Below are 26,014 nucleotides of genomic sequence, written 5' to 3'. Positions count from 1 at the left end.
TGGCTTCATAACAATGGTGTTTAACCCTGTTTTTCAGAGCAGCATTTCTGTCAATTCATTCATTCGGGAATGGAAACAGTTTAAGCTGCATCTGGCAACCCAAAAGCATCCTGTGGGTCCTTGAGGACAACAGCTTTCTGCACAGGGCCTCACATAAACAGGATTTCACCCTTTCCTGTGTGGAGCCCTATTATCAAATTAGCAGACCAAGTACCCATCATTCATGTTGTCCTAATGGATTTTCCAGCCATTAAAGCTCAGCTTTAAGATCCTTGCATTGTTCTTAAAGGAGGTTTTCCTGGTCCTGGTTCTGGAAATTCCTGGTTCTTGGACATTCTTTAGTCTGATGGCCAGATCATTAACTAATTATAAAACCTATCATGAATTAAATTTGCATCTTGGACCAAGATGAAAATGAAGGCAGTTCCCAACACACATGACCCAAACTATTAACATCAATGGCTGGTACACTTGTGCTGAGAACATCAATAAAGCAGTAAAATGTTGTTGGTGGGTTTTTTTTTTTCCTGGGGAGGATTAAGGACTGGATTGGGAACCCCTCCTTTAAGATTATGGCTGCTCCTCAACACACACTACTGCAAAATTTAGGTCTAGCCTTAGAACTGTAACACACTTCACCCATTTAATTGATCGTCGTTCCGCAGCTCTTGATGTCGTCATGTTTTCAGTTATCCAGGTCATTTGAAATGTTTAGTTATAGTATGTCAAAACTGAGGAATTGTGTTAGGTAGGCATCTTGCCTGTGCTAGAACCTGATAGGACAGTCTTGAGGAACATCAGTGATGAATTAGACCATCTTTTGAAACAACTTGGATCCAAGCTGCATCTTTCAACCAGACCACACCTTCGGCTGAATGGTACGGAGAATGATTGTGGTACTGCAGTAGGAATTAGAACTCTGAGAACTTGTCCTGGAGGTTCTAGGTGGCTTCTGCTTTTCACCAGACAGCCAGACCAGGGTAAAACTGATGCATGTCTTTCTGATGTCCTGTGTCTTTGTCTGGTAGTAACTGTGGCACGTCTAGGAGATAAGAACCTGGTGAAGTTGCGATGTGGAAGTGTGATATGGAAGTCTTGGCAGAGGAGTAAAGAGATCCAGGGAGAGAACTTCTTGAGGAAGGTAATCACAGCCATGTAGCCTTGTAAAGGGAAAGATGGGAACTTGTAGGAAATTAATTAGAAAGAAGGTGGAGTTTCAGGAGTGGTTTTTTTTTTTCTCCTAAACTTAACATTAATTTTTTTCAATCTTTGAAACAAAAAAAAATGACTATAGAACCTTCAGCTCCTTGGTGTCCTTTAATCAGGGTACTGCTATGACTGCTATTTTATTTACCCTTCGCCCTGGCAGTAGCCCATGTGCACCCATTAACTGAGAAATGGACACCTTATTAATTCGCCCTCAACTTGGTTAAAAGCATTAACGTTATGTGAGCATGTAACACACACTACTGGTAACACACTGGCAATGAAAGGCCTTTTGTGCTAGGTATCGATACAAATCAGATTTAATTCAAGAAGGAAAAGATGTGTGTACTTTCACTGGAGACCAGATTTTATCATTTTATATTTCATAACCAATCATATAGATAAAGTCAAAAATTACATGAGCCCACAACTCCTGCCTCATAGAAAGCCTTCATTAAATGATGTGTATTGAAGAGAGAACATTTGTGCATACTGGCATTTTCCAAACTGGGAAAATTAACATGGAAAAACCAAAAGACTAAGGTGTCTGTGTTGAGGACTAGCTCGGAGTGGGTCGAGGTCAGCGAATCATTGTGCAACTCTAGTTTCCTTGCAGCAGTTTCCATGTGATTAAAAGAGAAGGTCAAAACAAAGAGGGTTTTCTAATAAAACTGGTTATTGTAGAGTTTATTTTCTGCCACGCAGCAGAAAGTCTACTGTGTGACAGAGCACGAGTTAGAAATAAAGATTGATAAATAAATGATGATAATAATGCCCTTTGTGGATCAAGAATCTGTCATGGAGAAGGGGCTTGTGTACTTGAGTGAACCTCAGAGCTATAGAGATTAATGCCCCCGTGGGCTGACCACCTGCAATATGAAGATAAATGGCAGGGGTCTGATCAATGCCAGTCAGACAGTAGGGATACAATGAATCATCTTAGATAGACTTGAGCCTTGTAAAGGAATCATTTTCTTTATCTGGTGGAAAAAAATGCATCCCAAATACTACCTTCTAATATAATTGTGTTATTAATAATTATCTTCTGCAGGAGAGAACTAGCATGGCAAACTCGTACTAGTATAGCTTAGAGGAAAAAATTAAAACACTTGCACAAAAAACACCTTGAGAGCTTGAATGTTTATTGAACTACTGCTTAAATTGTCAAAATTACTTGTACAATACAGAGTGCTTCATTATTGATCACAAGCTGACTTTTTTTTCTTTTTACACCAATAGTTATTATAGTATTTCAACATAGTACAGCAGACCCTACCTAATCTATGCTATTTACAGGAGCTAGAATACCTAGCCTATGAGAGAAAATGCAAACAGTCAAGATGAAGATGAAAACGAATCAAAGCAGAAAGCATGCAGCTGATGCACTAGGGAAGATCTAGAGCAAGCTGGGAAGGTTCCCACTATAGTGGAAAAAAAAGGAAGACAAAGAAACTAAAGTGGGCTTTCAAGTTGGTCGTTGAATTGGGATTGTTCAAAGTATATGTTAAACTGGAAGCAAAGACAAAACTGCAAATACTGAAGGACGACAGTTTGCTACTGAATTACCCAAAATAAATAAAGCTTTTTGGTTTCTATCCTCAATGCGACCTACAAGTCATTCACAAAACCATTTGTTTAATTAAAAAAAAAAAAAAAAAAAAAAAAGGTTGATGAACACTAATTCATCAGTGCTACATTTTCAGCTTAGCAAGGAGCATGATCAGATTGTGTGCTGTGAGACGTGAGGGTCTTGGCTGCTAGAAGCATCTTATAATTACTGGCTGGTGAAGACAATGCTGCTATGCTGCTGATTGGGAACCTTGAACCAACCTATCCATGGACGATTTCCCAGTAAAGTATGATTTTGGAGTTGTCCCACAGGAAAGGCTCTTAACAGTACCTTACCCTGGGTGAACATATATTTACATATTAAGCAAAAGACACCTCAAAAGAAACCAACTCTCTGCCCAAAGTTCCATCGTTTTGCGTTCTTTAAGTGCTAAATACATTCCTAGAGACAGGTCCTTGATAGTACCATCAAGGAGAAAACACTCACAGATGGTATGCTATTTTGCCACTGCCAAATAATCTAGTGCCAGTAAGTGTGACTAATCCATCATATCAGCTCTCGACCTTAAAGGGAAAACATTAATAATTGCAGTTTTGTGATTGCTCCCGCTGTTTTTTTTTTTTTTGCGATCATCATGTTGAATGAGACCGTCTCTTCAGAGAAAAATGTTCTTCGTGGTCTTTGTTAGTGTGCATCCTTTTTTTTTTTTTTTTTTTTTTTTTTTAAATCCAAAGAGAAAGCCGCACAGAAACGAGGAAGGGAGGGAGGGAGGGAGGGAGGGGAGGGGAGGAGGAAAAAAAGTCAATCCAGACCAAGTTACAACAACCATATGACAAAGAACCAAACACCTTCTCCAAACGTGAAGAGATATGAAATAAAAACCATCTCGGCTACCTTACCAAGGAGCAGATTAAAGTCCAAAATAGCACCATTCATCAGTGTCTCAAATCCGTGGCAGCATCTCAGTCACTTACCACAAGGAAACAATGCGGTTTCTACAGCTACTTCTATATCACAACGCACATGATTACACTTTAATATACTGGCAAAGCAAAAGAAAAAAAAAAGAAGCCCAAAAAAAAAACTTTAATCAAAGCAAGGTTAAAAAATTTAAAAATTACTGTGTACTACAAAGCGTCTAGTAACTGCGTGGGAATTGGGGACTCTTAGCCTCAGTAAATACTGTCAAGTGTGAGAATATAGGTTTCAGTAGTTTAGTGTGTGAAGACAAGATCAGTTGCTGTAGGTTAAGGGTGGATCTGAAAATGAAGAAACAGAGGGACAAACTGACTGATGAATTCTGGCAGAGTTTAGTGTCAGGGTGTGTGCTGGAAAAGTGTGTAGTTGGATTGTGGGTATGTAGATAATTTATTTCTCCCTCTTGAAGTATTTGCCCCAAGCAGTGTGACTGGAAGATATAATATTGGAACAATATTCAATACTGAAGTCTTGGAGAGTCTGTGGAGAAACACAATGGTACGAACACTGGGACAAAAAAAGGATCCTGCTTCTGTAGGTAGTGGACAAGTGGATGACATGCTGCTGCAGGTTTTCTCGGCCCTGTGGAGGTTGTAAACGATGCAGACGTGCAGGTCTGTACAGCTCCAATCTGTCAGCTCTGTCACAAGGTGCTTTGTGGCGTTTGGCGCTACTTTGTGTCCTCCCAAGAACATGAAATTATCATCAAGGCTTAGAGTCCCAAGCGTTTCTATCATAGTATTAAAAAAATCACACAGATGGGGAGGAAAACAGCCCCAGAGTCATATTTCATCTTTACCACATACCATAAAAATGAGAATATACACAATTTAGGAAACAAAAATATACAGGGAGGCTCGTCAGACTCCGTTAAAGGAGACTCCATGTTAATAAACCACTTCTATCCTACATCAGGCTGAAGGAATGTCGAATTTTCGCTGTGGCTCCCCATCGCCCTGGCCTGCGCAGGGGCCCAGATGTTAACCCTGAGACAGAGATGAGACATGAAGAGAAAAGAGAGGAAGTGACGTGCCAAGGCATCTGCAGCACATACAGCCTGATTCCTGTTCGAATGTAATTTCATGCTCGTTGTTTTAGGATTTAGAGTACTGGAACATACCTCTGGGGATCCTCCATCGCGCCTGTCAGTTCAATTCTGCAGCAGGAAGCTTGAAGAGAAACATGAGGGGAAAAAAAAAAAAAAACATGAGTATTAACAACTTGTTATATTGGTATAGCAGGTTAAGGTAAATAACTACTACAGTGCTTCATACAAGAAACATGATAAATGTACTAATGACATGATAATATTTGCCCCCACAGCTACATATTTCTGACTGGTGTGCAAAGTGGCAAAGGATAATAAGGTAAGCAACAATCAAAAGCCAATGCCTTTAGGGGTGGATGATTATTTATTCACTGTCAGATGAGGGTTAGACTAACTGTAATTTGATCTTTCATCTAATACATCAGACCACAGACTTTTCCAAATAAGGAATGGGTAACGGTCCTGACTGATCTCGGATAAAACGGAGCTTAGGACGCACGCGTCCAAAATCCTAAGTGACAAATGAAGAAAACTGATCATCCTTAAGCAAAGCACACACGGCCACAATAGCACGGCCCGGCACCTGTTCAAATCCCTTCTATTCCGCTTCCCCGACTGCAGGTCTGGAGCGCTTCCAAGCCAAGTAAAAAGAGGTCACTTTTTTTTTTTCCCCTCTCTTCCCCCTCCCGTCCTGTCTCAACCCGCCACTGCGAACCCGATGAACCCTCAGTGCTGCTGCAGCACACACACACACACACACACACACACACACACACACACAGTCAGGAAAATGCAAACTTCCAGCCGAGCAAGGAACGCAGGCAACGGTGCCCGACGCTGCCTGGTACTGCTGCAGAGTCAGACTAGATGAGAGGACATTCCAAACAAGGGAATATAAATGCATGCAAAAGAACTGAATCAATCAAAGAGGAGCTATCACAATTATACTAGAGATTAAAGAGGGGAAAAAATGAAGGAAATGACACAAATATGATTGCATGCAAAATAAATGTAAAAAAAAAAAAAAAAAAAACAGGGAAAACAAGGAAGTGTGTTATCAACTGAAGCAGATTTTAATGCAACAACAGATGAATTTTGTTGAAAAATTATGCAGGAGCTTACCATGATTGTCGGTCTGCAGGAGCAACAGCTCGTGCACTGCAGAGGATTGGAGATCTCTGTGAGACAAAATAACAGAGAGTCTTGTCTCGTCAAAGTGGTTACAGCTTTAGTGGAGCAGACTGTGCATTGCCCTTGGTGTGTGTGGTGTGTGTGTGTGTGTGTGTGTGTGGACGCATAGAGCATTTTAAGATGGGAGACACACTGGCATGTCGCAGCCCGCCTGCATGACCTCATCAGCCCCTGCAGCTGGCTAAATGTAGGACTGTGTAGTCCATAGAGCTGCTAGAGCCTCGAAAATAAGAATAATAATAACAATAACTCAATACCTGAGACAAGCCTCAGTTCTGTTCCTGTCTGAACAACCTTATAAAACGTCACTATAAAGTTTCAGAGCAAATTCCTCTCATTCAAAAGCGTCGTTAGTTATATAAATTCCGCGTTCAAAGGAAACCGCTGTCTCTCTCTCTCTCTCTCTGTGTGTGTCTGTCTCTGTGCGTGTGTGTGTGGGACAAATTTAGCCTGTCTGCCACATTTTATGGACAACAAGACGGCTCATTTTCCACTTCAGTCTTTCCAAGCACAGACTCATAACCAAACAAGTGTCTACATTTAACTGAAAACACGTTAAACCACCGCTAGCCATATTGTCCCCCGCAATGCTAACATTAGCACACACGATTCAACCGACTTCGTCTCGCGCTGTTAAACACAAAGTTCAATTCAAATTAAAGTCCGTTAATATGTGTGTTTTCACGCTGTTCCGCGGAACGACCTTAAAAACGGTTAAATTTCCCCAAGTGCGAGTCGTTCTGCTAGAAAGACACGACTTTATGCTTTGAAGCGAGGTTTCCTGAACAAAGAAACAGCTAGCTAGCTAGCTAACTAACTAAGCTCGGCTAGTCATATGGAAAGGAGGCAGCTAGCACAGCTAACTGTAAAGACAACAATTCCTGCTTAACATTACAGTCGCTTCATTACTCAAGTAAACATTAGCGTTTTAAATTATCCAGCGTTTCATATTCAGACTTGTGTATTTAACACCAAACGACCCAAAATAAAAAATGCACAGAAATTAGATTAAAAAAAAAAAAAAAGTCACTTGAGTTGTGAAGTCCTTATTTGACCCAAGAGATACAGTGCCATTAAATCATGGTTTATATGATTTATATATAGCATTCCTGCCACATACTAATCATCAGCTTGCACAGGAATGTCTCAGCACTTTTACTCTGAAACTACAACTTAGGATTTCACACTGGATGCAAACTTACAGTTAAAATCTTGTTCTTGTCTTGTTTCCACCGACTGGTTTCCAAAACTGCTTCAAAGAGTGAAATACAGCCTTGTATATACTATAGGAAAATGTTGCTCTGAAGGAAAAAAAAAAAACTCAAACAGGTTTCACCAAGAGGTGCTCAGCAATTCAATATTCAGTGCTGCGTGATTATAGTCCACACTGATCTCATTGGGACTGGTGTTAATGGCGTGGGGCCAGTCGCCCCATTCGGGCTGCACTGCAGCCTCAGCCAGACTGCTTACTCGGCACGGCAGCAGGCAGAGTCCTCCAGGCTCCCCTCAGTCTGACGTGGGAAGGGCTCGATCCCAAATCGCGCCATCCTGCACACAAAGTGCACTATATAGGGTGTAGACTTTGTTATCTCACTCCCTATGTAGTAGTCCTATACAGGGAGGAGGGAGCTGGTTTGGAACGCATCCAATCAGCGTGCGCACCCGAAAGGCGCGCTCACAGGACAGCAGTTTGGTTCCGGCCGGAAACCATCGCTGATTGGACAGAGCTTTCTTCACCGTTATCCAATAGAGACGCGAAGAGGTGGCTGCTCTTGATTTCTATTGGTTAGAACTGAAATGGCCGTTGCGCTTTAAAGAGATACAGCTACGTGTTTTTCTGTGAAAATGTAAAATCGTGTAAGAAAAAAATATCAATTTATTTATTGTTTGAGTATATAATATGCATCTACGTTTTATTATCTTATTGAATGCTTAATTAAATGCTTATTATTATTTATTTAATTTGATACCAAGTTGTTCATATATTTGCCATAACTGTCACTAATAATAATAATAATAATAATAATAATAATTATAAGGAAATTATCTGGTAAGTGTTACTGAGCATCTTGCAGAACCAGCCACAGTTCTTCTGGAGACTTTAACTGTTGCACTTGCTTCTTATTTTTGCATGCAATAGCCAGCATTCATTATGTTTTTATCTGAAAAGTGTCTCTTATATAATTTTTATGTAACATTTAATTTTGTGCTGGAAACCTAATGTTTGGAAATCTAATATGTTTTTGTACTGACTCGATAATGTAGAAGTCATAAAATAAACATCTATAACAAAGTTTGGACTAAAAAAATAGGGTGCCTAAGACTTTTGCACAGTACTGTGTATATACTGTGTGTGTGTGTGTGTGTGTGTGTGTGTGTAGCCAGTTCAAACACCTGTAACTGCTAAAAGTAGTCTGCCTTTAACATGAACCCCATGCCAACCCTAAGTGTATGAGAACATGCAGTCTTCTGACTCCTCAGTGCCATCCTCAGCATCCAACTGGTAGTACAATTTATTTATACATGTACTGCATGATTTCTTTTAGCTCAAAAATTATTTAATTGCATTTACCAAATGCTTTTTGCCTCTGAATAATGAATTTTTGAATTGATTTAAAAAAAATGTATTCCTGTTGCCTCAGGACAACAGCTTGTGACTACAGTACATAATCTCATAACTTTAATAGACTGTTGTGTAAGAGCACCATGAAGGCTTAATTTCACAAAAATGCAAAAAGAGATGGTTGGGGAAAATTTGAACATCTGAGCTCCTCTTATTCAGGGTGTATTCCTGCCTTGCACCATGTGCAGTTCAGATAGGGTCTGGATCCCCCATGACCCTGACCAGAGTGCTTACTGAAGATGAATGAATGATGAATGTATATTAAAAAGCATATTATTCTTGTCTTTTTTCAAATATAGTTTGTTACTATTACTTGAGTAGCTTCATATGGGATTTCCACTTTTGGTTGCGTTGCTCTGTGCACACACTCCTTTTGCATCATCTCTTCTTGTCAGACATGGTGATCTAGTATGCTGTCTGATGCCTCCATGTGGTGCATGTGTGACTGCTGTTTCACTTTCTTCATGTTTGCAAAAGCCCTACCTACACAATGTCAATGCAGAGCTTGAAATAGCACTATAAAGTGTTGCACTCACAATCATATCTACAGATTGGACAATAAGTCATTACCACTTTAACACCAGCCACAATTCTTGGGTCTGATCTTGATCCAGTGGAGGGTAATGAGAGTCTCCAGCATCCACATGATGACTGTACTCTCAGTCATATCCTTTCACATCTATTCACTTCATGTGCAGCAATGTAGTCACTAGAACAAGAACTAGATTCTCCTAGAATGCTCCATGGCCTTTTCTGAAGTCAGCTGTGTTGCAACTTGGCAATCAATTTTCCCAAACAGTGCCATTGCATCGGATATCCTGATGAGCTAAAACAATTTGCATTGGGACACTGATGAGCCAGTAAGTTGTATGCTTTTTAAACTGGCTCATCCAGCTTGGGAACTACAACCTTAGAATCGTACCTCAGATTTTTGTAGAATACTATTTAGAGCCTTCTAGAACAAAAAGCTTTTAACATATAGCTTATGTAGTTTACATAACTTTTAAGGGAAGGGATGGATTTGTAAATCCTGGTCTCCTTGCCAGAAACCAAAGCAGGGCTCCCCTCCCAACCCTGCTATGCCTGAACCAAGACATAGAGCCCTGACCATCTTGTCCCACAACTCATCTCATGCAAAATAAGATACATACATTACTATATAACAAATCATCCATTATAAAACCATTATAAGTGTTTGAGTAGCTTGTGTGATATGCAGAAAGCAGTCTTCTTTCTTGCTTTTCACCTCACATACTCATCCATCAAGTCCAGCTCTTTAACAAGCTCAGAGACAATGTGTCAAGCATGTTGATGCTCATTTTAGTTCATTGTTTGTTTTTATTCTGAAAATGAAATTCTTTGGTTTCTCTTTTCTTTTTAAATTGTATTTTCATTGACATGGTGTGGGTTTATAATTATCCATGTTTTTTTTCACTTATCTAACTGACTGCTCATTGATGATGACTGCCCACACACCAATAACATTTCCCAAGTTATTTCTGATTTTGTGGCTTTGCATTCATTGGATGGTGTTCTGTGTATCGTGTTTTGTGTAATGACTCAATCATTCACTTGATTAGATTTCTTTGGAAGATGGGGTTGATTCTCAGAGTCAGGCTTATCTTCACCTGATTGCATGCTATTGTCTGTGAAATGCAGGAAGCCTGTTATGCCTTCCCATAGAGGTGGCTTAAGTGGTTATGGAGCAATGATCACAAGATTGTGTGGTCAAATCATCAGGGCTTCCAGAGAGCCACTGTTGGGCTTCTGAGAGAGGGCCTTACCCCACAACTGCTTGTTTTATATGCTCTATTGTCAATGTAAATGCACTGGCACTGAAAATGATGATAATTATCTAAACTAAGATAGATACCACTTAAAGCACTGAAGTTCAAAAAATTAGTAGGGAGTCCAGTCGCTCTAGGAATTTGTAGAGGAATTAGGCCATTCTCCTCATGGTCCACTGCACCTTTATTTGTTCTGTCATCAGATGATTCAATTCCTTAAATAGGTACAACAAGTAAAACATAATTTATGTGTTACTTGTACCTTTTAAGGAGTTGACTCATCTGATGATAGCACAGAAGGTACTGCACTGCAATAAAATTCATAAATAATAAATGCATCAATGATAAACTATGCAGAGAAATTATGATCATTGACATGGGGAACACTCACTATGGGGAAACTTGATGGGGAAAAATGACAATTATTTCCCTTGCTAATACAACATACTAGAGCATGTTCAGTAAATTTACATATTAGTTACCTTTCAGGACTCTCATGCAACGTAACATATGACTGCTGTTTAAATCTTGATCTGTCGACCCATTCATACTGACCTCACTGTCTATAGGTATATCTAACTGCCTTAGTTACTGTTGAAAACGAATTGGTTACTAATGAAACTAAGCCAAAACCATAAGAATACTGTATGTCTAGATACCTTTTCATATAGTCCACCAAAAAGGACAATAATGGTGTAACACCGTCCCAGGGCAGTGTTGAGAAATGTAAGGCTTTCTTCAGACTTGAGTTAAATGTAAATTTAGGAAAAAATTTAAATAACACATTTCTAAACACACTGACTTATTGCTGGTGCACACCACATGGTAGTTCCTCTTCCTGAAAGGAGGGCAACATTCTATATCATACCACATACTACAACTTTATCAGAAAGTTCTTGAGCATATGATCAACCAAACACAAGTATTAAGGTCCAAAACATTACGTATTGCCTAAGAGCAATGGTATGCAGTATAAGGTTGCTAGTTAGTGGAACTTAATAACAGTGTTGAGGAAAATAGGTATCTTATGATACAAGACACTAATAGGCCACTTCTTTTTTTTTTTATTTCTGTTTGTTCTGATCATGTGTTGATAACCTTATCCAGCACAAATAGGTAAGGGTCTCACAGTGTTTTAGGAAACAGAAAGAAAGAAAAGAAAGCCTTTATTGTCACACATACACATACAAGTACGGTGCAGTGAAATTCTTTTCTTCATGTATCCCAGCTTGTTAGGAAGCTAGGATTAGGGCACAGGGTCTGCCATAATCGAGCACCACTGGAGCAGAGTGCAACCTTTTAATCAGCAGCCCAGGACCCTAAACAATGAAGCACAACTGCCCCTGAGGATTTAGCATAACAAGTTTATAAGCAACAAGTTTTCTTTAATTAGTCATAACTCCACAGAGGCAACCACCACCAGTGGCTAGGGCCCTGGGCTGCTGATCAGAAGGTTGTGCTCTGCTCCAGTGGCTCTGAGGAGTTAGCACAACAAGTTTATAGCAACAAAAACAGTACAGGTGTTAAGATGTTATTTCTTTAAATTAGTGCAAATTTTTGTGCTTATTGAAGAGGTAGGTCTTCAGTCTTTGTGTGAAGGCAGACAGTAACACAACTGTTCGGACATCTAGGGAAAAAGCTAGAATAGGGTTCTAAACAAGCACCTAAGTGGCTTCTGTGGAGATCCTTCTGATGTTGGAAACTGAATGACACAATAAGGTTAGCAACATGAGAACAGAAATATAGATGGTTGAACAGAGCTACCCCAAGGTTGCCTGTGTTGTCAGATGGTGTGATCTGAGCAGGGCTGTGTCTGAATCTTTGGAAAAGCTAAACAACATCCTACTTGGAAAAGGAGAGAATGAGTTGAGTGTCAAAAGTACAGCAGTGGTATGAAAACCATATGAGGATATGACCTCACTGATAGAGCGGGTATAGAGGGAGAATAGAAGAGGGCAGAGAACTGAGCATTGGGGAACACCAGTGGAGAGTATGCATGGAGCAGATGTGTATTCTCTCCATAACACTATATGAATGTCCCACTGCCACTGCCATACCACTGCTATTCTGTGAAACTGATTCTAAGACTTATTCCCCTTGGATGGACAGGAGAGTCTTGTAATTGACCATGTTGAAGGCTGCTGAGAGGTCAAGAAGAATGAGGACTGATGATAGTTTGGCTGATGTAGTGGCATGAAGCTTCTCAGTGGAGTATACCGCTTTAAAGACAGACTGGTTAGGATCTTGGAGTTCTTCTGGCTAAGAAACATAGACCACTGAGAGTATACGGCACATTCAAGAATTTAAAAAAGAAAGGAGAGACGTGATACCGGTCAGTCGGTGATGTCTGAGATGTCCAGTGTGGGCTTTTTCAGAATCAGTTTAACCCTTGCTGTCTTGAAGGTAGTCGATACATGACCCGATGATTATAATGTTAGTGATGAAGGAGAGGAGATGTTGCCAGATCAAATTGTGGAAAGGATGAGATCTAGCAGGCAAATGGTAGGATTGATGGAGAAGAGAAGCTTCTGTAGAAAGGGGAGAAAACTGTGTTAAGGAGAAAGGAGGGGAAAACAGATTGTGAAAACAGATTGTGCAGTGTAGGAATAAGGGCAGGAGGGGGGGAAACTGACAGATTTTGGCAAATGAGACCTTTGCCACCTTCTTAGCAGAGAAGGTGGCAAAGTCATCAGCAATCAAAGAGGAGGGGGAAAAAAATGTTATGGACCTTGCGTGGATCAGATGCTTTTTGCCTTCTCTTGATTATCTCTAAAACAATATCATGAATGATTATAGTGAATTTCATATTAGGTTATATCTAAACATTTTATATTTTATTACACACACAATAATTATTAAACATGCTAATTTACTGCATGGCACAGTTACGTCATGAAATGTGTCATAGTTATGTCATGAAATGTGTTCACTATATTTTATTTTATAAAATAAAACAAATAGTGTAGTTCTTTTCAGAATGATGAGGTCAGACATAGAATGGCATTATTTCTTTAAATCATAGTGTTAAAATAGCTTTGAACCAGCCCCATAATCTGGTCATCCACAGATTGACTCCCAGGTCTGTTAAGTACTGAATTTCGGGCGTTAGCATCTTTCGGCAGAGCTCCCTGTACCGCTGCTCAATGTTGCTCCTCATGTTGTATCCCAAAATAGAGCTCTCTCCAACAGGCTGCCAGGGCCTCATGCTTTGGTCCCTTATGTCCTGAGCCTCCACAGCCATCCCACCGCTAATGCAGATGGCTGCCATCTCGCTGTTCCTCTGGCGCAACTCTTTCACCTCCTTCTCCATGCGCTTCCTCCCGTAGGCGTCTACTTTGGCCCAGAGCGTGGCATTGAAGTAACGGTAGAGCTTCCAGTCAACTCCGTTCCACTCACGCGCTTTGGCCCTCAGCTCGGGCGTGAGCTGGGACACACTTGTAGGCCTGCGTGTGTTCATATTGAAGAACAGCAAGTCATCCATCTGCCAGCAGAGAGCATCCTTGAGCAGAATGAGTGACTCCTCGAAATGTTCGGCAATCAGGACGAGCTGGAAGCGCTCCGCAATGGCACGAATGGCGCTGTCCACTATCGGATCCTCTGGCTCCAATGTGTTGTCAAAGCCGAGGTCGAAAAAATGAAGGTTCTTCAGATAAAAGGAGTTGAAGCCTTCTGAGTTAAAGTGGAGCTGTGGATCATTCAGAAAACCTGTTAGTTTATCCTCACCATGGATCCTCCATGTCAAGGGCACGACTCTGTTGTAGTAATGGAACGAGGACTCAAAGACCAGAGCAGGGTCTCTGAGGATGGTGAAGAAGAATGCATCACCCGGTAGAAGCGCTTCGACCTCAGGAGCATTGAAACGCATGTGGTTGCAGATGATATTGAAGCATGCACCTGGCCTGTAATCCTTCACATGCATGCGTGTGAATGTAGCTGGATAGGAGAAATCATTGCGACCATTGGGGAGAGCGAATTTCAGTCCGTTCTTCTCCCCAAAGCGCAGGAGAATATTTAGAATAGTGCTGCTTGCTGCTTTGTGGGTCTTCAAGAACATCAGGTTCACTTTTGGCACACAGTGCTCCACCTCAGTTGTAGAGAAAAAGTCATTCTTCTTTTGCCATGGTGGGGTTTTATTTGCACATGGAGCTGGCACTGAAAATCTGTATATGAGATAGAAGCAGTACAGAGTTACTAGACCTACTTGCTATTTGAGGAACAGCTATTATGAGGAAATGAACCCAGGCTAGGAGTGAGTTTGCATATCCTAATAATATAAAATTAAAAATTGCAATGAGATACAGAGATGTTAAAACTGGGTAGTTATGATGCATTGATTTAATAAAGCAATCTCGTTAACAAGTTGATGGAAAAAATTCTACCGCTGTTCGGAACCGAATAAATTATTAATTGTACTCCCGTTGCAGCGCCCACTCCCAGGTTCATATAAGGTCTTCCTTTTTAAAAATGTGGTTAGATGAAACCAATAAACAATGCAGATATTATTTCACACTCTTGTAATTTCATTTCATGTGTAATATTCAAATCTAATATCCAATAATCACCTGTACCTGTCTCTTGTTTTGTCAAGAACATGAAAGACAAACCTTGGTGTGTTGGCTTGGAATGTTGGCGTTGAAAAACAGTACAACATCATCGTGATGCAGGTGAACAGGAACCCCAGCATAAGCTTGTGTGCACCTGACCTGGGTAGATGATGGTCCATTTTCTACACGCCCTCCAGATTTGATTCCCTAGCCTGTTGATGCAGAAGCAAAAGTTAGAAGAAAAGATCTGGAAGCAAAGATACCTTTCTGTTTTAGGCAGTTAGTCTTCAGAAAAGTCTAGCAGTATCACAATGTGTATCACTATTATACTTTATTATCATGATAATTGTCTAAACTTTTACCACAATATACAATATTAAAGTGATAGATTACTATTTTATTCCACAGCACTGTTGAATTATTGATTCTGATTGGTCAGAAGGCAACTCATTCACAGGGACACTCCACATAAACAGATTTTATTTAAAAATCTGTGTAATCATTAAAATGCTGAACTTTTCTGCAGGGAGATGTTTCATAGAATGAGTCTCCAAAGTCAGTACTTTGTAACAGTCAGTTAGTTTTCCACCATGGGAAAGTCTTCAGAACAGAGGGGTTTACTCTTCATGGTTTCTAGGTGCATTTTGTGGTCTTTTTAACTTCAAAAGCGAGGCTGGAAGGGAACAAATATTTATAGCTACTATAACATAAGGGAAAACAGGAACCAACTTGATTCTTAGATGTTCCAAAACATTAAATGTGCCTCAAAACTGATAAAAATGTACATATTTTTTGGCAAATTGCTGTGGTACAAGAGGAATAAAACACTTCAGGACTGCTGTTATTGGAAAATAATCAACTTCTTTGTTGGAACAGGACCTCTGCTTCATGTCGGGTCTCATCACACCATCCTGTCATTTATTTTCCTATAACAACCTACCCCCCAAAGTGTTTTATTCCTTACAGAGATAACTAGAATTATGGGTTTGCTATATGTACTGTATCACAAAGCTGAAAATATGTGCATCAAATTTGGTCAATATGTACACATCTTGTCTTCAGGCTTTACTTCTGGAGCATTCAAATTCTGCAATATTAGAAATGTCGACAGTTATGATATTGTGCATCTTATATTGTACAACCAATGAGCTGTACATTTCTAAACTCTTGGACTAGACTCTGCATCACCTACACTATACGGTCGAAAGTTTGTGGGCACCTGACCATCACACTTATATATGCTTTTTGAACATCACTCTCCAGATTTAGTCCCCATTTGCTGTTATAATAACGTCCACTCTCTGGGAAGGCTTTTCACTAGAGTTTGGATCATGACTGTGGGGATTTGTGTCCCTTCAGCCTCAAGAGTATTAGTGATGTCGACATTCCAATTCATCTAAAAGGTGTTCAGTGGTGTTGAGGTCAGGGCTCTGTGCAGGACAGTTGAGATCTTCCACTCCAACCTTGGAAAACCATGTCTTCATGGAGCTTGCCTTGTGCACAGGGGCATTGTCATTCTGGAACAAGTTTGGGCCTCTTAGTTCCAGTGAAGGGAAATCTTAAGCCTACAGCATACAAAGACATTCAATTGCAATTGTGCACTTCCAAATTCATGGAAGATCCACATATGGGTGTGATGATCAGGTGTCCACATACTTTTGCCGTATAGTGTATAAGTCACTCTGAATGAAAGCATCTGCCAAACATAATAGTAGTACTGCAATATCGTCATCTGTGTCAAAACAGGGTGGAGAAGAAAACAATACTTCTACTGCAATTAAATATTTATAATTTACTACTTTAACTGGGAAACATTACATGTTGATTAAGGTTGATTCAAGGGTTGATTCATGAGTAAGACACATAAACCTGTTACTAAAAATTAATTATTTGGTGTGACTTTTGCTTTTTTGGTGCCACTGGGATTTCAAAGCCTGTGGCTTTTTCCAGACAGGAAAAATAGCTAATTTTGTACACTGGTGTCTGTTAGTTGAGTCTCAGGGCTTGGTTCTTTGTTTCATAAAAATGGCAAGAATTTGTTTGTAGACATTGCAGGCAAGCGGGGATGAACGTCCTCCACAGTTAATCCAAGATGATTTCGTAATGGCTGAATAGAAACAAAAGATCAACTGTGTTTACCTTTGTCAAAGGAGTGAGCAGAGTGTGTAAAACCAGATAGCACTATGGTTTGTGGTGTGGACCGTTACTTATGCCAGGAATATTTGGAAAATATTAGTGTCATAGAACCAGTTGATTTTTGTCGAGTGGTAAAATAAAGGCTGTTAGAATAGAAGCTTTGCTAAAGTACTAAACTGACTAATGTGCCTTATCACTGGGGTGGTACCCTGTTTTTTTATTGTACTTTTATTGTGTATCTTTTACATTGTCATTTATACTGTATATTATGTACCTTTAAAAAATGATTTAAGGTACACTACTGGACCTTAAGGAGAAGTTTTGCCCTCTTAATTAGCTTTTAGAGTGCTTTACAGGTACACTATATGCAGCTTTTCTAGGCAAAAGATACACACTAAGGATACAAAAGATGTGACAAGGAAAGGTACTGTTTAGTACCCATTTTTCTGAAAGTGCAGACAAACCCCTTCAACTCTCAGCTTTTGTTTTGAAAGAAAGTACATTCACGTATACTACAAATTTAGCTAAGTTTACTACAGGGATAAATTCACTTATAGTATATTTTTAAAATGTACTAGAGTATAGTTTATGTATGAGTATGTATGAGTAACGTGAATCTGTTATGTTATGTAGTGAAAGTTATGTTATGTAGTGATGAATGTAAATCTGGTCCTAGGGATTTCCTCGAGTGCCGTGATTTGATTTGGTCGGCTTCAATGAAGCACGTTCAACCAAACCTCTATGATGTTAGAGCTACGATCGTCATCATCCAATGATACCGATTAAACATTTGAAGTTTGAATACAAGCCAAGAGGCCACTGCTGAAAAAGATAAAGTAGTAGTAGTTAAAGTAGTAGGGTGATGTGTTTACACAGCAAACATGCTCAGTAATGAGCCATGTTATTGATATAAGAAACCACTGTTACACCCTACCGAACATGTCTCAGGACAAGCAGCGAAATACATGCTTTAACAATGCGTTGATTGTATTGATATATACATTTTCATTTATACATTTCATTTCCTTCCAACAGAGAAGGTCAATCCAAAGTTCTCCATCTCAGGCCACAAACATATATCTCTGGTTGGACTTCTAGATGTTAATAAGTAGGTCCATCTGGGCTCATAATAAAATGTTCAAATATTACCGTAGTCCTATATTATAAATCTAGAACTGAAAAATAAAAAGAGGGTGATCATGGCTTGGGGTTGTAGAAAATTCATAGTGTCCATTTGGGATCGTTTGCCCCAAAAGTTTGAGAACCCCTGTGCTTTCAGGAAAACTGAATATAAAGCTAGTTATTCCATATAAGCTAGTAAGATCATTTTAAAAGTTGCATGCATTGAGCAAGCCCAGTTTCTGTTTTCTTTTTTTTTTTTCTTTTCTTTTTTTTTTTTTCATGTGCGAACTTGCTCGGAGAACCTGTTCTGCTGTACGTAACCCCCCTGTTTGTGTAATGGTGGCACAAGAAATACAGGGCGTGCTGGTTATCCTCTGAATGGCTGAGCAAAATTCTGAGCTAATGGCTAAATAGTCATCTAACATCACTCTTTCTGTCTGTCTGTCTGTCTGTCTGTTTCTCCCTCTCTCTCTCTCTCTCTCTCTCTCTCTCTCTGTCTCTCTCTGTACATATGAATATGTGCTATTTGCCCTTTTAAACTAATACGCATTGGAAATGATCAATGATGGCATTTTGCTTAAATATTACTGCCTTCTCAAACAACTGTTAATGTAGGATCACATAATATGGACAAAATATTGATTATTATTATTATTATTATGTGAAACTGCAGTGTCTCAGATTAGTCAGGATGTATACAGCACACATTAAAACATTTAGGAACTGGTTAAAAGGCTTACTTTCATATTCCAGTTCCCTACTGCAAGTCAGATTTAATCATTCGTTGTCACAAAGAGTGAATGTTTACAGTCAAGAGTGTGCAGATGAAACACCTTTGTTTTCTGGAGTGTACAGTAAACTGTATATAGGTTATAGTATACAGTATATTAGGAAAAAAAAAGCATTTATTTTCTTTCCATATGAAAATAAATAAATAAATTTCATATGGAAAGAAAGTAAATGCTTCTTCTTCTACTGTATTGAAAATGATCTTAGGACTTTTAAATCCTGTGTTCAAACTGTTCAAAACTAGTTTGTTTAACGATATTACTTGATCTACTGTATGTCAGCAGTTCTTAAAATTTTTGCAGCCAGGGACCCCTTATATTATTATTTTTTTTTTTAAATAAAAAAATATAGAAAACTATAGAAGTATTAGGCTAATTTTATAACTGTGTACAATACACAACTTTATACCAATTTGAGATTATTTACAGCCCTACATATTTTTTTACATATTTAGGCTTGGATTAAACCCGTTCAATTCAATTGACCATTCAGATAATCTAATAAATATAAGAACTTAATAATAAATATAATAGCTTTGATAACGGTGGGTTGTGAATTCTACCACTGCATGCCATACATGCATCTATTTATGTAAAGTAAATAATAAGCACGTGCTGTGGCATTTTGTTAAGACAGGAGTTGCTGCTCCTCACGCTGATTGTGAAATAAAGGAGTGCATAACTACATACATAACAAACATTACACACATGCCCTGATGAGACAAAAGAACAAAGAGACGTTAGTCCGTTGCTTTATACACTGTGGCTGTGTGAAAATAAACACATCTCAGCATTCATTCATTCATCCATCTTCAGTTACCACTTTGCTCACCCTAATCTCACCAAATCCATCATCTCATCTCTCTTTTTGCTCACGTGCGGCTTATTGGGAGCCTTACGGCAAAATATTCCATGAACTTCATGTGTTGAATTAATTTTATTTTCATTATAGCAGTCTGTTTAAAAACAGGCTACCTGCTGAATAGCTCTGATTCAAACTATCCATAACATGTTTAGAGGATACAGATGAGACTTACACCCTTAGGATACAGTTTACTCCTAAATCTCACCCTTAATCCATTGGATAATCTCACTACTGTAGATTTGTACCTAAGAACTGCTGCTGTAAGAGCTGCTGTCTGATCATCTTTTAAGGTCTAAATATATTTATTTTCACTTTACCAAAAAAAGGGAAAGATTGTTGACAAATTCACATGATCATATAAAGTACACTTACAGTCAGGTCCATAAGTATTTGTACAGTGACACAATTTTCATAATTTGTACACCATCACAATGGATTTGAAATGAAACAATTAAGATGTGATTGAAGTGTAGGCTTTCAGTTTTAATTCAAGGGGTTTCGTAAAAAATATTGCATTAACCGTTCAGGAATTACAGACAAAAAAAAACATAATCATAAATATTAAGGTTATTTTTAATACTTGGATGCAAATCCTTCGCAGTCAATGACTGCCTGAAGTCTGGAACCCATGGACATCCCCAAATGCTGAGTTTCTTTCCTTGACATGTTTTGCAAGGCCTTTACTGCAGCCACCTTCAGTTGCTGCTCGTTTGTGGGTCTTTGTGCCTTCAGTTTTTGTCTTCAGTAATGAAAAGCATGTTCAACTGGTTTGAGGTCATTGGACATTTAAGAACATTTAATTTCTTTTGCTTAAGAAGCTCTTGGGTTGCATTCATGGTACATTGTGGGTCATTAACCATCTGTACTGTGAAATGCTGTCCTATCAGTTTTGCAGCATTTGACTGAATCTGAGCAGAAGGTATAGCTCTATACACTTCAGAATTCATCCTGCTACTTCATCAGCAGTCACATCATCAATAAACACCAGTGACCCACTGGCAGCCATACATGCCCATGCCATAACACCTCCTCCACCATGTTTGACAGATGATGTGGTATGCTTGGGATCATGAGCCCTTCTTTTCCTTTTCCATACTCATCTCTTCCCATCATTCTGGTACAAGTTTATCTTGCATCAGAACTGGTCAGGCTTTTTTTTTTTTTTTTTAGAGTCTTGTTTTTTTAAGCAAAGTCAAATCTGGCCTTTCTGTTATTGAGTGTTACCAGTGGTTTGCATCTTGAGGTAAACTGTCTATATTTACATTCATGAAGACGTCTCTTGATTGTAGACTTTGATAATGATACACCTACCTCCTCCAGAGTGTTGTTGACTTGCTTAGATGTTGTGAAGGGGTTTTTCTTCACCAAGAAACAAATTCTGCAATCATCCACTTTAGTTGTCTTCCGTGGTCTTCCAGGCCTTTTGATGTTGCTGAGCTTGCCAGTGCATTCCTTCTTTTTAAGAATGTACCAAATTGTTGATTTGGCCCTCCTAAAGTTTCTGCGATCTCTCTGATAGATCTGTTTTGTTTTTTTCAGCCTTTTGATGGCTTGCATCTCTTGCATCAACACCTCTTTGGACTGCTACCAAATGCACATTCAACACATGGAATCAACTCCAGACCTTTTATCTCCTTACTTTGTCATGAAATAATGAGGAAACAGGCCACACTTGGCCATGAAACTGCTTATCAGTCATTTGTCCAATTGTATTTGAGCCTGTGAAAATGGAAGTACTCTGTAAAAAAAAATGACTGTAATTCCTAAACTGTTAATGGAATATTTCTGTTAAACCCCTTGAATTAAAACTGAAAGTCTACACTTCAATCACGTCTTGAGCTTCATTTCAAATCCATTGTGGTGGTGTACAGAGGCAAAATTATGAATATTGTGTCACTGTCCAAATACCTATGGACCTGTCTGTATATAACTTATACAGTCAATATGTTATACAGTCAGTATAAGTTATATGCAGTATATAAAACCTATAGATCTCTACTAATTAAGGACAACAATGAGATCAGCTCAACAAATGGGTTGATGCTATTATTTGGTTAAAATATTCAAAGGCAAAGTAGGCAGAGAAGGTTTTCCCCAATCTGTCTTTGTACGTGACATGTACAGTAATCATTTTAAAGAGAAGGGAATGGTGAAATATTAAAGATGTATCAGGTACCGATCACAGGCTTGGAGTAAATGTAGCTTTGGGGCATGTAATGGATATTGAATGCAATGTATGTATATACTACAGACCGTTTAACTACAAAAAAAGAACCTAAATCTTGACCATCATTCTTCATAACACTAAACATACTTTCCCCCATGTATAGTTTAACCTTGCCAGTGAAAGGAATTTTAAAAACAAGGGCTGTGTAGCAAAGAATGAAAAAAAAAAATATTTGCCTGACAACAACATATTCAAAACAGGAAAGGCGCATTTTTGACACGCTCATTGCAATCTTCATTTACAACCTCGGGTTTGCAAAATAAAGCCTGGCCTTAATAAGGACAAAACGAGTTTTGTATAGAAAGAAAAAGAAAAAAGCACTTGTGAATTGTTATATATGAAGTGTGTCTTGGAATTGCCTCATCTCTCAACTGACATCTGAACCTGAGATCTGAGATCTGAAATGAGATGCCTGAACTGCAAAAGCTAGAAAGTTTGAAATCGAAGGTTACTGTCAAGATCACCCACAAAAAGAGGAAATAGATTTAGAGCAAACAATTTAGCCAAACAACATCTGTGCCAAATAGAAAAATGGCTCTCTGTTTTGAAAAATATCTGAGGAGTTCTCACGCTGTGATTCACTAGTAATACTATCAGTATGTCCAGCTCTCTAACTCCACCCTAATGCTCTGCATGGTAGATTTAAAAAAGCATGAACACAAACACAACCCACATTTTCAGAATGGAAAAGTGTGTGTATCTGTGTTGTTTGCCCAGCTAGAGCTAGTGGCCTAGCAAGTCCAGTGTTCATGAGTGTAAATAATAGGAGTAATCTGCTGTATTGTTAAGCATTGAATGAGCAGGAACCCAGGAATCAGAGAGCCTGATCCTTAGGAAACTGAGGATTTATAAGTTGTCCTTAGGAAAATATTCATCATAGTATAATGCGTGCCATGATTATTTGGACTTCTATCTTCTATGCTTCTATCTTCCCAATAGTCTTGAAATGGAGGTTATTATAACAGAATAATAAGAGGTTCTACACATGTTGTCTAACTAGATTACTATATTTCTTACAATCAAAGATTATAGATTTGAATTCATCCTACCTTATTTAAGTAATTCCTGACTTAGAGTCAGGAGAGTCAGGAACGACTCTGTCCTGAAAAATTGTTTCAGAACATGGGACATTCCAACATCTTTATGCCAGGCTTACAGTCTCGGACCCAGTTCAAAGAACCTGTTCTGTCTGCCTCTGACTTTCCACCTCTCTGGCTCTGTGAGAAAGGGTGTGTGAGTGTGTGTGACACTGAGCAAGTTTGTTTTTTTTTTTTCCCAACAAGTATGGGCTGAGCTTACACTCAGGGAACCAACCAGATTCTCGTCTCAGATGGTAATTATGGCTCGTGACCAAAAAAAAAAAACAAACAACAACCTCAAAGGAAGGCTTATTGTTGTGGCTATGGAAAAGATCATTTTTTTATATCTATATGTATGTATAATTTTTTTTATATATGACGTGTAGACGTCCAGACGTACAAAAAAACCTACTGCCAAAAATGAAATAAATCATCAAATAAACTTTATTTGTTTGTGAGCACTGGAGTATCTCACTTACCTTGCCTGGTTTCATTCAGGAGCACTCAGACTCCATCAACAATAAAGTGCTTGTAAGACTAACTATACATTGTACTGTGTGTATCATAGACAAATATGAGCACTCAGTTACCCAAAAGCATTATAAATTTAATTCATTTTCGCTGATGAAAATGAATGAAGTTAGTGTTTTGGAAAACCTACAGGGGGCAGGATTTCACTAGTTAGGTGGCTGTGGACATTCTGGGTCATGGAAGTTCATGTTAAACATCCTGGTAACTCAGGAAAAGCAGAAACTCATGCATGGGGTCAAATTACAACAGAGAGTAGCTTGAATTTGCTGCTGACATGAAAACTGACACATGATCCTCACACCAAAGCCCAGTACTGATCCTGATCACCATCAGCACCTAAATAACTCATCACTTTAATTAAATAGTGGAGGTGAAAGTGTGATCAGTGCCTGTTTATCTATTTGTCCATTACACAGGGTCTCAATATGTAGGGTTTAAGCAAGTAAACAGTGTTTTATGTAGTGTTCTACAATTTTACGTGTTTTTGTAAAATTGTGTAGAAAGTGCTTGTGAAATTGTACTTTGTCACTATGCAGAAGTGTTATTTTGATGTATTTATACTTTAATCGAGTGTTACTGAAATTAAATACATGTACTCTTACTTTACATTTCCGAGAAATTACTTTGTACACCTCAGATTTTTATTTATTTAGACCTTCAAAGTACTCTTCTTCTCTAATCTGGGTAATGACTGTAAACTATACATCAATAAATCTCTTGTATATTTTATTTTCATATATTTATATAATTATATTTTACAGTTAAAGGTGTCTTTAAAATAATCTATTCAAAATAACTATACATCTCTTTTTGAGAGCCTGGAATATAGGAAGCTTGTGTATTGCTGTAGGTTTATATACATTTTCCTTTTTTAAATGAAACCTAGTTCTGTTTTCACTGATAACTGAATTGGATGTAACTCTTTGTGTATAGACTTAGCTGTTAGAGATGAAGTACTTTCAGCCACTAACAAGCATCAACATGCTCCACTGTAATGGATTTGTTCAGTCTCTGAACACATGCTGATCTTTCGTTATTATATTCAGTTACATTCATGCATTTATTTTTTTTTTTAACAACTTCTTATTTGTTTAATACAGATAAGAATTACAGATACACTCACTCCAGATACAGATGATCCCACAGCACACCCCACACCCCATCCCATGATAGAGTGTTGTCAACTTGTCAAAAGACATGTGATGGGTTACAGCGATAACTATACTAATAGTGGTTTACGAGCTTGAAGTGTAGATAGTGTTGAAATGTGAAGAGTTGTGAAGTTGTTAAGGAAAAGTACATCTGTTCTTGAAATAATGTTGATCGCTATCAGAGATGAAACATGGTAATAAGCGCAGACAGTGTGTCTATGCTTTTATTGTAAGTTATAATGAAAAGATTGGGGAAATATTGGGGAAAGGGAAAGGGGGATTATAGAATGGATAATATCCGTGGATTAGAAATACATGTGCAGGACGGTGAACGTTTTCCCATGGACAGGCTGAGAGTAAGATGAAAAATGCCCAAATTTGTTTGGACTAGTTTCAGGTCTTTTATGTGGTCTCTTCTGAGCTGTAGTTAGGCGGGAAATTTTGTGGGGACTCAGCAAACACACCTGGTGTATCAAACAAGGTGGAACAAAGGTATGTCTGCTGGACTGTATGCTAGATGACCGTATATTGTCGACTGTCTCTAGTGACCTCTCGATCTAATTTTGTTTGAGGCTAGGTCATTAGTCATGTCGTCCTGTCCTCCAAAAAATCTATAGTCATGAGCTGCTTCTGAGTTCTAGGCGGTCCTAAATGAAGTACGTAATATGTATCAATCCCCTTAGGGGAAACAACTCGCAGCTGGTAGGTTGGGTCAGTCACATATGAAACTTCCAGCGCTTCCAGGAAATCATCTGTTGGTTTGGACTTTTTGACCGATTTTCCATGTCTGATCTAAAAAAAAAATCTTGTACAAATTACATTCCTTAATTAAGAAATACTCAGTTTTTTTAAATAAGGAGGGTGAATTCAGATGTATTGGGAAAGTCTTTCACTTCAACACATGATACATTTCAGAAATCCTCACGTGGTGACTATTTATATGTAAATCAAAAATGTTTATATCATATTCTAAAGAAACATGGCTTATGTCTTTATTAAAACTGACAGAAAAATTCTTAATGCAATTTGGGACACATATTTTCATTGGTTAATGCCTTTATTTTCATCTTCAGTGACACGTGTAAAATTATTTATTTGTAGCATACTTATTTATGCCATCAAAATGTTTCATAATTTGGGACACCATGATTAATTTATAAACATATGT

The 26,014-nt window shown here is 38.6% G+C and overlaps 1 protein-coding gene across 2 annotated transcripts; it reads right to left on the bottom strand.

Annotated features, from left to right (window-relative positions):
- Positions 1-2,331: 2,331 nt before the first annotated feature.
- On the bottom strand, positions 2,332-24,111 carry gal3st1b (galactose-3-O-sulfotransferase 1b). Of its 2 annotated transcripts, XM_053241193.1 has the most exons (6): positions 23,135-24,111; positions 15,008-15,159; positions 7,196-14,563; positions 5,925-5,980; positions 4,875-4,923; positions 2,332-4,740 (listed from the first exon to the last, which is right to left on the bottom strand). In XM_053241193.1, the coding sequence occupies exons 2-3, from the start codon at positions 15,124-15,126 to the stop codon at positions 13,420-13,422; spliced, it is 1,263 nt and encodes a 420-aa protein (XP_053097168.1). In that variant the 5' UTR covers positions 15,127-15,159; positions 23,135-24,111; the 3' UTR covers positions 2,332-4,740; positions 4,875-4,923; positions 5,925-5,980; positions 7,196-13,419. The 2 variants fall into 2 exon arrangements, with proteins under 2 accessions (XP_053097168.1, XP_026799487.3); XM_026943686.3 differs by lacking the exons at positions 2,332-4,740; positions 4,875-4,923 and adding an exon at positions 5,115-5,537.
- Between the last annotated feature and the right edge of the window lie 1,903 nt (positions 24,112-26,014).

The sequence above is a fragment of the Pangasianodon hypophthalmus genome, chromosome 17 (assembly GCF_027358585.1).
Source record: "Pangasianodon hypophthalmus isolate fPanHyp1 chromosome 17, fPanHyp1.pri, whole genome shotgun sequence".
In the NCBI taxonomy this organism is placed as follows: domain Eukaryota; kingdom Metazoa; phylum Chordata; class Actinopteri; order Siluriformes; family Pangasiidae; genus Pangasianodon; species Pangasianodon hypophthalmus.
Note: the sequence above shows the minus strand (reverse complement) of the source record. Positions and strands in the feature narration are given on the sequence as shown.